Source organism: Anabrus simplex, chromosome 6 (assembly GCF_040414725.1).
Source record: "Anabrus simplex isolate iqAnaSimp1 chromosome 6, ASM4041472v1, whole genome shotgun sequence".
Classification (NCBI taxonomy): domain Eukaryota; kingdom Metazoa; phylum Arthropoda; class Insecta; order Orthoptera; family Tettigoniidae; genus Anabrus; species Anabrus simplex.
In genome coordinates this window covers 302,405,206-302,421,214 of record NC_090270.1, presented here as the reverse complement: position 1 = coordinate 302,421,214, position 16,009 = coordinate 302,405,206, and the positions used below count along the sequence as shown (strand labels likewise).

Here is a 16,009-nt window from a genome sequence, read left to right as displayed (position 1 = left end):
GTAGAATAATTGTGCAACTGCAAGAAAATACGGCATAAGCCTAACTAAAGCCAATATTCGGCGTTAGCGTGAAGAAAAAGATAGCTTTAAAATGCATACTGTACATGAAATGCATTCAGTGCCGCAACAAGGACGCTTTAAAGAAGTTGAATATGAAATTGTGAGCTATGTGCGCAAAAAACGCAAGGGCATAATGACCGTACCACAGTGCAATAAACTCGTTTGCTGACCTTCAATGTCCGCAAAGTTATTAGCCTTATACATTGCTAGCTGCTGAAGATGGCCGAAGCCGGTGAGCAAGACGCGTGTAATGGCAGCCGCTTGTACCTGACACTGAGTAAAGGAACAGTTTTATAGACAGCAGGAATATTTTCCAGATGAACCGTCATATTGTAGAGACACGTTGAACAGTATTGCAGGCAAATTTTCGACAGGTTGTCTTTGATATTATGATGCCAATTTTAAGTTAATGGTTATTAAACCCACAGAAATAAAGAAAAATTGTTCAGCTGAAAAAAAAAAAAAAAAAAAAAAAAAAAAAAAAAAAAAAAAAAAAAAAAAAAGTAACTAAAGACAATGTTCAGCACTAGCGTGAAGACAAGGAAAGTCTAAAAATGTGTATTGTATACGAGAGGTATTAATATAATTTTACAAAGCACTTTTTAAGCCTGTTTTAATTTTTTAAAGGAAAAACTGGGGATCATCTTGGATTTGGAGAAATACAACAGTTGCTACCTTGGATTTGGGAGATAGTGAGTTTATAAGACCATATGATAGTGGTCAGAATCAATTTGAATTCTGGGAATAGTAAGGGGTTCTTAATCAAAGAATAACCCCTGGAGAACATCCTGAAGGTCTGCACACACGAACGTGGGACGCGGGAGCGGGAACGATCCCATCGCAAACTATTATGAGTACAGCGGGATGTGGATCCATTCACACCGGTGCGTCACTCTCCCACCTACATGGTGGGACTGCTGCGAACCATTTTCAGTTCGCTGCATGCAGCGTTTTCCCGCGTCCCGCACACATTGTAACAGTGGCAATGGCGACTGAACTGTTGATAGAGTGTGTTAAGTAACACCCAATGTTTTACGATATGAGTAATGAAGATAACAAGCATATAAGGAAGAAAGATATGTTGTGGGATGAAATAGGAAAAGAACTCCGTCTACCTGGTAACTATCAATTCTTTAATTATCACTGTTTGTTTGTGACCTTTTTACGCAAGATGTATTATTATTATTATTATTATTATTATTATTAGGGCTAAATGGTGTGCAGCATAGGTGCAAGAAGGGTAGTCTAATTACAGAGCACACCGTAGGTATTACTACTACTATCAAATCAATTTCAATTGTGAGATATCCCGGTGGATATATATTCTCACAATACAATGGGAACGACGTTAAATGAAAACATAAATTACGTAACGACAAGCAATTATATGAAAGCAAGACATTGGAAGAAATTATAACAAAGCCAGGAATTTAATGATAATGAAAGAAGCAGTAAAAAAACAATTTTTATTTTCGTAAATTTAAAATTATTTTTCTACAGCATTTCATTCCCTGCGTATTTCCGCCATGTCATCGTACTGTGAAGCCCCTCTACTGAGACAAAGTCTGCCTGTTAAAGTAGTTTTATTGTTGGGCAATGCAGGGCACAATCCAGATGAACACGAAATAGTATGTGATGGAATTCATGCTTTATTTTTGCCCCCTAACGTAACAAGTTTGATACAACCTATGGATCAGGCCGTTTTGGAATGTCTAAAAAGAAAGTATCGGCACCGCCTGCTACGTTCACTCCTGGAAGCAACAGAACATCAGGAAACCATCATGAATTTCCTCAAACAGATAGCCATGAAGGAAGTAATGTATTAGACGAACTTCGCTGCGACCGCATGATTGTAGGTTTCGCTACCGCTACCGCTTCCCACGTCCCGCCTTGGTGTGTGCAGAAACACGAACTTCGCAGCGACCACGTGATTGTAGGTTTTGCTCCCACTCCCGCGTTGGTGTGTGCAGACCTTGATACAAAATTTGGACCCATTGGACACAGATTGGTGAAGACCCGAATGGTCACGTTGGAGAAATGAGAGATGGGTATATCCAGCGCTATGGAGGCCACAGATATGGGACACGAAATGATGAGGGGATGCTAGAAATTAGACTTTGCTGAATCTCATGATTTAGTCATTGCCAACACATTCTTTAAGAAAAGGTCAACACACCTCATTACTTACATCAGTGGTGAGCATTCCGCCCAGATTGATTACGGGCTGGTACGCAGGTGCGACACCAAGTTGGCATTAAATGAAAAAGTAATCTCAACAGAAATTGCTCTCCCTCAAATGCAACTGCTTGTTTTGAACATTCAAGCTCGGCAGATAAAATCACCTCTTTCTCAAAAGACTGGCCCAGAAAGAATAAAACCGTGGAAACTTTCCGAAAAGAACAACATGTTAGTGGCAAAGCTCCGTACTTTTAATATGAACACTGATCAGTCCGTAGAAACTTCATGGACTCAGATCGCTGATCAGATACCAGCAGATGACAATCTCGGAAAGACAAAATTAGGTAAATGTTTCATGGACAAACAGACTTGGTGGTGGAACGAAGAAGTAGAGATAGCTGTCATGGCTAAGAAGGAGGCCTATAAGACCAGGCAGAAAACATAACTAAAAGCAGTATACGATGTTAAAGTATGCCACAAAACGTACTGTTGCCGCAACAAAAAATCACCACTATCAAGGCCTGTATGATAATGCTTGTTCCTTAAAGGGGCCTAACATCTAGGTCATCGGTCCCTAATGGTACGAAATAAGATGAAATGTAATGACAATTTAAAATTCCAAAATTCATCCACTGACCAGAATTCAAAACGTGATGATGAAGAATGAACAAAATAATCAGCAGATCCAACTCACAATATTGAAAGTTAAAAATAATTCCAAAATCAATCCACGGACTAGAATTCAAAAAGACAATGATGAACAATAATTATGACCTTAGAACAATCAGTGGATCCAACCCGCAATGCTCCAACTTCCCAGAAACTAACCTAAAGCAATGGTATAAACTGACCAAGCGGCTGCTTCCAAAGCACAATCCTAAATAGATGATGCGCGTTGTCTAAAGGGGTCCAAAATCCAGGTCAATGGCACCTCATAATGGTACTTATCGTTAGTAAAGTAGAATCACGGTATTTTGCATGCAGCGGTACTAATCACAAGTAACGTAGACTCACAGTGTTCCTTACACTGGGGTACTACTCAAAGGTAATGTACAACACATAGGTAACACAGACCTATGGTGTTTCTCACATAATGGCACCACTCATAGACAATGCAAACCCATGGTGTTCCTCACAAAGTGGTACTAATCACAGGGACCTGTACTATCTCGTGGTGTTCTGCACATAGTGTGCACTAGTCACAGGCAACACAGACCCACTGTGTCGCTGATATAGTGGTATTAATCACAGGCAATGCTCAGACCTGTGGTATTCCTCAGAACGCAGACCCACGGTGTCCATAACCAGATGCTGAAACATCCCAGCGACATAGCCTCTATCATCTCACTGGGATGTTCAGCCAAATCTGGACAGACGTTGAGCCTCCATCATAGTGGCAGATACTATACACGGGTACTGTAAACCCATAGTGATCCACCCACAGACCCATGGTATTCCTCACACAGTGGTACTAACAGTAGGTGAATAGCGAATGATAAGAGGTAACGAAGAAACAAAAAAGAACAATGGCTGCTCCACCTGGGACTGTCTGCCATCTCTGCGGTAAATCCCGTATTGGGCTGTACAGTCACCTGTGGACTCTCAGATGAAGAGTTGTTTTGACGACCAACCTACTAATTTTCGAGTGTTTGCTATTGTAATCGCAAGAGAAGTCGTCTCATGGTGTTCCTTGTGTGATGGTACTAGTAACAAATAATCACATGCTTCAAAATTCAGCATCCCTTGGTTGCCCCTTTAACAACAGGCAGGGGATACTGTGGGTGTATTCTTCGTCTTCATCCCTCACCCACAGGGGGTTGTGTGTTTGGTCTGCGAGAGCTATTTTATTTCGCTTAAGTCCACCGACAAGCCGGTTAAGACCCCTGTATCCGCACTGGGATGCACCACGTGGGAGTATCACCTCTTGCCCTGCTACGACAATGTGGTAGGTTTGTGGAGGTCTTTATGAGACACTCGATATGGCAGCGGGTGCAAATAAGGTCTACCGTCTAGCAAAATCCTGGCACCAAGCAACTGAAGATACTGGTCACGCCACGCAAATTAAAGGTTCCAATAACCATCTTCTCCAAGACCTGCAAGCTATTTTGGACTGTTGGAGGAACTGCCACAAGATTATATGTAATGAAGAATTTCCACATCAACTGATTCCTTGCGGAAATGTTGTTGCTGGACGTGTCCTACCAATTAACATCTGGGAAGTATTACTGTACAAGCTGTGAGCAAGATGAAAAACGGCAAATCAACTGGACCAGACGACGTACTATCTGAGCAGTTCACCACTCTGGTAGCTTAGTGGATTGTTTGCTGCTCCAGCTAACATTAATTTTTATGTTTAATTCCAATATAACCCCATGTACACACCTGTTATATCTTTCATAGCAAGACACAAATTAAAAAAAAAAGAAGGTCAATGCATGGAGCTAAATTCATCATCATCATCATCATCATCATCATCTGCCAATCAAGTATTAGGCCAGGTGACTCTGTTACGGTCTCAACCTATCTTTTAGCTGAACGCCCAATAGACCATGCCCCCCACGATTGATATTGTACTCTCTGCTTTGGGACCTTTTTTTTTTTTGGACTTGTTCACTAGTTCACTAATTAAATTCATTTAATTTAAAATGAGTAAATTCACCTAACCAAACAAAAACCAAACCCCATGGTGCAACAGCCTTAAAAGACTGCTGCTCAGTTTGAAGGCCTGCAGATTACGAGGTGTCATGTGGTCAGTACGATTAATCCTATCAGCTGTTACTCTTGTCTTTCTAGACCGGGGTCACTATCTCAACGTCAATAGCTCCTAAACTGTAATGGCGTAGGCTGAGTGGACCTTGAACCAGCCGTCAGATCATGGTAAAAATCCCTAACCTGGCCGGGAATGGAACCCGAGGCCTTCGGGTAAGAGGCAGGCACACTACATAAAAGATCACTTCCCATGGCTGTTGCATAAATAACTATTCACAAAATCAAAATATTCTCAAAAATTAAAACAATGTTATATTAAGAAAATCATACATTTATAACATTGTTTTAGTCCGTCAGGGGAAAAGATGTCATCAGCTCAATTCTGTTCTTCAAGGGAAGTTTCATTTTCCTTTTAGTAGTATTACAAGCACACTGGTGAAATTTTCAGGCAAATGGGAGTAGCATTTTTTAATTTACAAGTCCACCTGTTTGGTTCAATGGTCAGCATAGTATAGAGGTTCCAGAGTTCAGTTCCCGGCTGGACCAAGGATTTTAGCTGCAACTGGCTAATCCCTCTAGCCCAAGGGCTGAGTGTTTGTGTTTGTCTAAACTCCTTCACTGTTTGCCCAAGTACGTACTTGGGCTTGTGCAGGTTTGTCTTAATGGGTCTGACTGAAGCCAAAAATGAACACAAACGCAATCTGTTGCACATCATTGGGGTCATGAAGATATTCTCTTTGCAAAAGCACTGCTCTAAGTATTTATCCTCCTTGCGTGCCAAACTAGAGACAAAGGAATGATGCTAGCTGTTGTTTGTTTACAGTACGGCTTCTTCACCACGCGGTGTTTTGTGCTCTTTGCTAAATGCCGATATTGGAAGAGAATTGTACCGTGATAGTGATTTATGTGGTGATAGTGAGAATTCAAGTGAACCTAGTGATGATGAAAATATCGACTGCGATGAAGACGACAGTCGTATCCTCTATATTGTTTTACTGATAACAGGTTGTACTGGCACAATTCACACTACCATAAATTCCCCTAAATTTTTAGATTCTATTCCTACCCCTGGTAAACTACAATTGACTGGGCAAGCAGGTTTGAAAATAGATATTCGTGACAATTTTACAGGGCTGGATTTCCTCAAATTAATTTTTTCAAATGGCTTTTACGGTTTTTAAGAAAATTAAAGTTCCAACTGTCTGCATTTCTTGTTTATGTGCATGAGTTTTTAGAACATTGCAGAATAAGCAAGGCAGTCTGACTAAGACAGGGGAAGAGTTAAGACACATCTTCATTTACACACAGTACATCACATTACCACCCACCACAGAAACATGCAATAATAAATATATCCCTCCACAAAGGGTTGGCATCAGGAAAAGCATTCAGCTGTAAAAGCCAGCTTAATCCATATTAGCGCCAACACCAAATCATTGGGAAAAGGCTATGAAAAAAGAGGAAGAAGAAGCAGAATTTTTAATTTTCAACTTTTGAAACATTGGCAAGGGGAGGGGAAAGAAAGAGGGGGAGGAGGGAATCTCGAAGGATGCACTTGAGAAGCCTTAAAGATCAGATGGGAGAGGGTTAATCGAGCACCTTCTTAAAGCTTGATGGGTACCTGTTCCTTTCTGAGCACGGAAACCATAGCCTGAGAATCCACCTGCCCATTCTCTTCTTTCACATTCTCCTGGCGTTCCCTCTTCATTAATATGATGTCTATAGGGTTGGCAACTTTGCCATGGAACATCTCCCCAAAGCGCTTGGTATTAAAAGTTTGTTGCTCATACTGAAATTCCACTCGCAGACGTATGAGTGGCAAAGTAGGCTGTTTAGGATGACCTGTAAGGATGCATTGCATTAATTTCCTTCTTAACAGTTCATGTAAATAGCACATACCTAAATTTATTGTGTCTTCAAATGCTCATTTCCTCATCTCTTCTTCAAGCAAATAAAAAATGTGTACTTCAATAGTTCCAGGTTTAAATTACGGAGGATTTTATTCATTTGTTTATTCATGGGGCACAAGATACAGCTACACTGAGCAAAGTTCATTCGTACTGTCAACAAACTAATTAATGAATGTAAACTTTCATGATAAAATATAACAAACATAACAAAAGATAACAAAATCAGGCACACAGCATACTAATAACAACTGTCCAAATCAAAATTCATGAGAATGTCCACTATCATAGCCGAGTCATCGTGGGTCAAAATGGCGGTAAAACCACTTCACATCAACTTCTCCTTAAGAGACTATTTATACCCTTCTCGAATGTACTTTTATTTGATGTTATAACAAGCTCTTGTCTCCTATTAATAGTGTTGGGAGGCAGATTAGGAAAGATCATTGAAGTATTGAGTGCTGATTGTGGGGTATGTTCATTATGGTGAAGCGGGAAGGAACACTGAGAGAGAAGAGTGAGACAAGATGTACCAAGCAGTAATGCTCATTTAAGATCCCGGGGAGGACACTCAGGTCAGCTACCTGTCACCTGATGTGCAGCAGTGACACATTTATTACCCTTAATACCTGCTGCATGGACAGATTTCTGAGCTTGGGGTTTCTGTTCCTAAGAATTGCAGCAGAGGAGGACACTGCTCTGTCTAACTGGTTAATCTTCGAGGAGAAGGCAGTTGTCCAAACTGGAGAGCACTAGTTCAAGAGGTTGAATTATCGTGAAGAAGAAGTGCCGAAGAGCAGTGGGATCAGAAATTTCTGTGAAGCAGTAGAGAATGCCTACTAATTTCATAGCCTTGGTTGTATATGTTTCTATGTGGTTTTTGAATTGTAATTTTGAATCAAATATTACACCTGTCATGCAATTGCGTAACTGCGGCGATGGGCTTCTCGAGTAGGTACTTCGCTGCCTGCCCGAGTACATACACGGGCTCACCATTACTGCTGCACATTGTCAGCATGAATAAGTACTCAGGCTTGTGCTCCTTTGAATTAATTGCTTTGATTGCAGCGAAAAATGAAAGTAAACACAATCTGTTGTACATTGCTGGAATCATGAAGATACTCTCTTTGCAAGAGCACTGCTCTAAGTATTTATCCTCTTTGCATTGCTGAGCTAGAGACATAAGTATGTAACTAGGATCTTCTTGTTTTTTACGTCAACTGTTCTAAAGAATCTACAAGATCTTAGTTACATACTTCAATTATATTAAATTGTATTATATATATATATATCGTAAACTGGCTCATAACAATAAAGACAATGCAGAAATTCTGGCTAAATATTTCAACAAGCTTTTAAACTGTGAGGAACCTACAGAACTCCTTCTTTGGACACCAACACCCCGATAAAAACACCACCAGAGAACATCAATCCCCCCCACAATAAAGGAAGTCTACCAAGCTCTGAATAAATTAAAAAACTACAAAGCGCCAGGAGAAGATCAGACCTTTGCGGAAATCTGGAAATATGCAGGAACATCAGCAAAAGTTGCCCTCCATCAACAACTTGTCTCTATCTGGATTAAAGAAGAACTACCGGAACACTGGACAACAGCCCTCATTCACCCACTGCACAAAAAAGGAGACAAAACCGACCCCAATAACTACAGGGGAATCTCGCTGCTAGACATAACATACAAAATATTTTCAATATTTCAATAATCATCCTTAATAGGATAAGTTTACAACCTGAGAAAGAACTAGGAGAATATCAAGGAGGTTTCAGACCCTGGAGGAGCTGTCCTGATCAGATCATGAGTCTTAAGTTGATAATGGACTATAACAGGAGAAGAAATAGAGATATGCTGATAACATTTGTAGATTTCAAAAAAAGCTTATGATTGCATCCATAGAGAATCTCTGTTTAAAATTTTAAGACACCTTGGACTACACCCTAAATTAATAAACATGATAAAATTGACTCTCACTAACACCAAATCAAAAGTGAAGTTTAGGGATGAAACATCAGAGAGATTTGACTACGACAGGGAGATGGGCTCTCACCACTATTATTTAACTGTGCTGTAGAAATGGTAATGAGGGAATGGTTTAGGAAATGTCCCCCCCAAAATAAAGATTGGCCGAAAAATCAAAGCAGATTGCCTGGGTTTTGCTGACGATTTAGCATTACTAGCAGTGGACATAAAAGAAGCAAAAACCCAGATATCAGAACTTCAAAACATTGCAAATAAAATTGGCCTCAAAATATCATTTGAAAAAACAGAAATTATGCCCTAAAAACCAACACATCTAAAAGAAGTTACCATAAATGGTAATAAAATCAAAATAGTTACTCAATTTAAATATATTGGAGAAATAATAACACACAACCTAAATGAAAAAATCTCAATCCAAACAAGAACAAATAGATTAGCTAAAGCACAAAAATTAACGTGGGATATCTACAAAAAGAAATGTCTATCAATAAATGCAAAAATAAAACACTACAACACAGTTATAAAACTGGAAGCTACATATGCAGCAGAAACACTTTTTCACCTGAATAAACAATCAAAGACTTCAGAAAATTGAAAGGAGGATTGGAAGAACCTGCATCAACAAAAAATACCAGAAGGATGGGCAGTGGTGGTTAATACCTAACAAAGTCGTGTACAAAGAGCTAGAACCCATTACAGATAGTATGCGTAAGAGGAGACTGGGATTCTTAGGACATATCATGAGGATGCAGGATTCGAGACTTCTGAAACAACTAGTACAACACAATCTCATCTCAAAAAATACCACAACAGGATGTAAATGGATCAGAGAAGTAAGAGAGGATCTGAAGGAAATAGGCCCTACAACAGAAGACACCACAAATAAGATAAAATTGAATACAAAACTCAAGAACACAAACCTCTGCTTTACCCTTACACGAAACAAACCAACAACACGCATATTTTCAACTGAGGAAAGGGCACAAAGATCGGAGCGTCTAAAGAAGTACTGGGAGGACCGCAAAGCCTGAACAATCCCTTCAAAGAGACCTGAACGACGGACTGACTAAAGTGATCCTTTGTGGTCATAAAAGAAGAAAAAGAAGATATATATATATATATATATATATACATACATTTTCGCAACCAAAACAATTACAGACAGGATCATCAAGCTATTCACCGAATTCCGTCGGCATTTGAAAGCACAGTGCCGGACACTGAGTTTGTTGAGCTGATCTTCAGGAGCTAGCAATTTGCTTCAATCAAGCGACTCGTCTTTGACTTCTACACAATTTTGGGACTTCATATTTATTAAATTGTGTTGTGACTTCACGCCTGATAATATATGCAGGGTGGCTCACTTAACTGTTCACCTCTTCTCGTAAACATTTTGAGACAGTGCCGAACTTTGCGTGTGTTGTGCTACTATTCAGAAGATTGCGCCTTACCTGATATAATTGACTGACCTACTTCTTCTAGATTTTACGATTTAAAATCTCACAGTACCAATCCCAATTTTCTTATTTTGCCTCTTCAACTGTTTTTGTGAAAGACTCATTCTTTAATTTTTTATTTACCTATGCATTGTTTTTGCATTTTATTCGGCTGATGATGACCCAGATTGGGGTCGAAACCGGTACTGCTTCCGCTTATAATTAAATAGAAATGTAACACTACATTTCTTATTTATTTGTATTGAATAGGTTGAACTACGTTAGTTGTTATTTCAATTTAATTGTGATACAGTTCAATACGGAACATCATGAAATTTTTATCTTTAAATACTATTTTCATGACCTGAAAATCCTGAGCTGGAAGACAACTAAATTGTTCTGAGTTTAAAAGATAGCAAAGTTCACCACATAAACATGAATTTTACCTGAGATCTGATTTGCAGCTCTATTTATCATGTTCTTAACATATTCCTCCAAATACTTTTGCACCTGCAACAATAAGAGAGAAATTTACCCACAAAATTACTATAATGTACAATAATCAATAGCCAAATAAACAGAAAGATACATACCTGTTCAGATGGTTTAGATTTTGTCATATCAAGTCTACATTTGGAGAGCTGGATGGTATCAATAACAAATGGGCGTACTGTCTTTAACTTAATGGGCCTTATCTGAAAATTTTTTTTGTTCACTTTAAGAAGAGCAATATGTTTTTCCTCAGCTTCCCCTTCACAAAGCGAGGTGGCGACAGGACTACCTGAAACATAGTTCCCTTGGCAATAGTTTGCATAAGTAACAGAATCAGTGGTGGTCAAAGCTATAAGATTAAAGAGGACACAAGGAAAGATTTTTCATAAAAATATATTTATAATAACAAGTACAAATTAAAATACCGTATTTCTCTGAATGAAAGATGACCACCACTTCTACATTCAAAACAATTATCAGGCTTAAAAAGTGCTTTGTGAAATCATAGTTTTATTTATAACAAATTTTATATTTAATATGAGAAAAAAATAAACACACAAAAGTATCATGTAAATCCTACCTACTTCCCTAATAATTTTCATTAGAGGTACCCAATACTGACTTTGAAAGTTCAGGGAATGGTTAGCGACAATGAATCAAATCCAACAGTTACAAAATAACCATAAAGCACTACCTTCAGTATTAATAGGGGAGGAAGAGTAAGGTTGTTCCCTTAATGTATTTGCTTACATGCCAATTAGTATATATTCTCAGTGAGACACTCTTTAATTACATTATCACTTGGAGAGACAAGGAAACTTAGCACATTGTAAGTTCTTTGTTTACTATTTTCATGACCTGAAAATTCTTAGCTGGAAGCAAGTGTTATGTCTCGTGTTATGACCATTCTGACCTTGCCTTTTTTGCGCGCAAACCTCACAATTTCATGTTTGACTTCTTTAAAGCATCATTATTGTGCGTCACTAAATGCCTTTCTTGTATAGTACACCCTTTTAGACTGTTATTAGCTTCCCGCTGAACACTGGCTTTAGTTATGCCGTATTTTCTTGTGGCTGCACAATTATTACTTTTCTTACTAAAAGGCTTTATTTACCCACCTAATCAGTACACAATTTTCCCCATGACACTTATAATAAATTGCAGACTGAGCCCAACTTATAAACTTTCCAAATATATTCAAACATTTTTAAGTAATCACTACAAATTTCTTGCAAATACAACAGTTAACAATTCCGTTCAGTGCTGTAACATCTTAATTTTGTTCATAATTGCTTCGTATCACACACTGGCCTCTTTTGACATTACTAATATGTATTCGAGTATTCCCATAAAGGAAACTATAGCCACCATTAATCACAATCTAAGGCAATATAATAATGTGACCATCCTTGAAACATGAACATGAACATTCTAGAATCTGTTCTCAATAATAACTGTTTTACCTTTAATGATGTTATTTAAAAACAATAGGGTCTTCCCATGATTCGCCAGCCTCAGCAATCTTAGTGCAGATCTACAATGATCACCTTGAATACACTAGCATTCGAAACATAAGTAATATCAAATGCTGGCTGAGGTATGCAGATGATGTCCTCGTGGTGATGAACGAAAGGTCAATGAACAGTGAAACAACATTACAGTTGCTTAATGACATAAATCTTTATATTAAATTACGTTAGAAAACAAGAATAACACGTCCATTATCTATCTTGACCTAACCATAGCCAAAGAAGACGGTCATCTCACATTTAAAATCTTCAGAAAACTTACTTAAACTTCCACCTCAATCAGGGCATACTCTGTACACCCAAACTCCCACAAAGAAGTTTCATACCATAATATGATAAATAGAGCTCTTAATATACCTATGTTTCAGTCTGATCATAAAGAAGAATTAAAAGTTATTCGACAAATGGTCTTGAACAACGGTTTTAGCCTTCAATTTATAAATAGACTTACGAACAAGATCAAATATGAACCTAAATCAAATTTAACCAGAGAATCAAAACCACAGCAAAAGTATGCTATGTTCACCTATTACAGCAATAGCATTCATCACAAAACTTTTTTTTTTCTATTTGCTTTACGTTGCACCAACACAGATAGGACTTATGGCGACTATGGGATTGGAAAGGGCTAGGACTTGGATGGAAATGGCTGTGACCTTAATTAAGGTACAGCCTCAGCATTTGCCTGATGTGAAAATGGAAAACCATGGAAAACCATTTTCAGGGTTGCCGACAATGGGATTTGAACCCACTATCTCCCGGATGAAGGCTTAAAGCTGCGCGCCCCTAACCGCATGGCCAACTCGCCCAGTCATCACATAACGGATCCCTTAAAAACATTTAAATTTCAAGTAGCATTCAGAGCCTCAAATAACAATTCTTGTCAATTTTATAAGGCTCGTTAAATCCAGTTAAACAATGTATGTGTTCAGGTGTATACAGACTGAAATGCCCTGACTGTGGTTTAACATATGTAGGTCAAACGGGAAGAAGCTTCTGGAGCATATGAATGTTATCAGGCATAACAGATTCTCCGCTATGGGATTGCACGTTAGGGAATTCGATCACCATTTCTGTAACATTCTACAGGATTTTGATATTCCTTACTTTAATCAACAAAAAGGTCCTCTTCTCAACATCTTAGAAGAGTATATTACCTCCCTCGATCAGTTCACTAATTCTGCTTTGAAAATCAACGAAATTTCTGAGAACACTGATGTTTTTGTAGAGTCAACAAGTATTCAAATATTATGACAGAAAATTTAACACACGTCACACGAATGATCCTTCAAATAGTCCCCCCTCCTCTCCCTATCTCTTCTTCCCCTCCCCAACTTTCCCTGCTCCCTCCCCTACTTTCCACTGTTCCCTTCTCCTCTATTCCATTCTCCACCATGCCACAGCCAGCTACTACTGTCACAACACTAACAGCTACGTAAGCTGCATCACTGGAACCTCGAGGGGTAAGCTTCTTTTCCTGTTTTTCTATTTTCGACCTCAGAACAAATTTACTGTATTATGATCCATCTAATGTCTTCCTTTCTTTCCTCTTCTTATAGATTGATACAAGTGCGATAACAAGTATAACTTGAAAATAATATTCTCTCACCCATGGGTAATTAATGCAGATATCGACAAGACCTGGAAGATACAGTTAATGAGGAAAATGTTATTATTATTGGAGATCTAAATGCGCAAGTTGGGGTAGACAGACTTGGGTACGAGAACATCATTGGTCCACATGGATTTGGACAAAGGAACCCAGAAGGAGAACAACTATTAGATCTGTGCAGAAGAAATGATCTTATAATCAAAAATACATTCTTCAAAAAAAGAGACAGTCACAGAATAACAAGGTACAGTTGGGATGGCCAGTATAGAACATTGATTGACTACGTAATCACAAATAAAGATGGTGGCAGGTACATCACAGATGTAAAGGTCATCCCTAGTGAAAGCATGGACAGTGACCACAGATTGTTGGTAGTAGACTTCAAACATAAGACAAATGAAACGCAGAAACTTATTACGAAAAAACCAAGGATTAAAACTTGGAAGTTGCAAGAAGTCCAAATAAAGGAAGAATACAAACTAAGGATTCAACAGAGTTTGCCGAAGTGTGAAGTAACCAGCGTTAATGAAGACACCTTTGTAGGAGAAGCCAAAAACCTATGTGGAGTTACAAGTTCTATCAAAAGAAAAAAGGAGACACCATGGTGGAATGATAGAGTGAAAACAGCGGTGAAAGAAAGAAACCAAATAAAGAAGGCACTGGACAAGGAGAAACAAAAACAGGGACAAGAACGAAATGAAGAAGAAATACAAAGACTTCAAGGAGTATACAGGAACAAGAAACTTGCTGTAAAGAACATTGTAAGGGAAGAAAAAGAGAAGAAATGGAATGAGTTTGCAGACAAACTGGAAGAGGACAGTAGAGGAAATATGAAATTGCTATACAGAGTAGTGAAAAACAAGCGAAGGGATCAAGAGACCATAAAAGCAATAGAACGTGATGATGGAAATCTGGCACAAGAAGAGGGAGAAATTAAACAAGAACTCAAGATCTATTTCGAAAAGCTGCTGAATGGAGATAAAGAAAACATAACAACGGATAGAGGAGAGCCAAGTCGAGGAACCACAACTGAACCACCAATTACATGGCTTGAGGTTGAAAATGTGCTCAAGAACATGAAGAAAGGAAAGGCAGTGGGCGTAGATGAAAGTGCAGATATGCTGAAAGCAGCGGGAGTTCCAGGAATCCAATGGCTCTATAGACTGCTTAACAAGATATGGGAGGAAAATAATATTCCTGAGGACTGGAAGATGGGCATCATTGTACCTCTGTTCAAGAAAGGAAGCCGACGAAAATGTACTAATTACCGTGGTATCACACTACTGTCTCATGTCCTGAAAATATTGGAAAAAATAATAGAGACCAGAATCAGAGATATTGTTGAACCAATTTTGGAAGATGAGCAGTATGGTTTCAGACCAGGAAGGTCAACTACAGACCTTATATTTGCAATTAGGATGCTAATGGAAAAATACTGGGAGAAGAACAAGCCTTTATTCCTAATATTTTTGGACATTGAGAAAGCATACGATAGTGTACCAAGGGAAAGAATTTGGCAATGCATGAAAGAACTTCAAGTGCGAGATAGCCTCATAGACAAAGTGAAAATGTTGTATAGTGGGAACAGAAGCTGTATTCAAGTAGGATGTGGTTTGTCGGACTGGTTTGAAACAAAGAGAGGAGTGCAGCAGGGCAGCTCATTGTCACCACTTCTATTTATTATTGTAATGGATGTAGTAATGAAATCTATTAAAAGGAAAGAACATGGAGATATCAAAGCCTTCACATTTGCAGATGATGTTGCGATCTGGAGTGACTCAGAAGATGAATTGGGAGAGAGAATACAAAGCTGGAATGAGGAGTTTAAGAAATATGGTTTAAACATCAGCAAGACCAAGACGGTGGTGATGAAAGTGTATGGGGAAGGAGCAGAACCAATAGTCATGTTAAATGAAGCTCAACTGGACAGCGTTCCAGTTTTCAAATACTTGGGTAGCGTTATATCAAATGACAACCTAGCAAAACATGAGGTGAACAATCGAATCAATAAGGCAACACAATTCTACCACCAGGTAAGACACCTGCTGTGGGATGAGCAAATACCCATGAAAACAAAAATGACATTGTAC

At 38.6% G+C, this 16,009-nt stretch overlaps 1 protein-coding gene across 1 annotated transcript in view; it reads right to left on the bottom strand.

Annotated features, from left to right (window-relative positions):
- mre11 (double strand break repair nuclease mre11) overlaps nt 1–16,009 on the bottom strand; it is a 154,951-nt gene that overhangs the window by 56,650 nt on the left and 82,292 nt on the right. The window contains exons 6-8 of the mRNA XM_067149355.2: nt 10,880–11,067; nt 10,733–10,796; nt 6,569–6,789 (exon numbers count right to left, since the gene is read on the bottom strand). Coding sequence (XP_067005456.2) covers nt 6,569–6,789; nt 10,733–10,796; nt 10,880–11,067 — 473 coding nt within the window. The remainder of the gene's footprint in view (nt 1–6,568; nt 6,790–10,732; nt 10,797–10,879; nt 11,068–16,009) is intronic.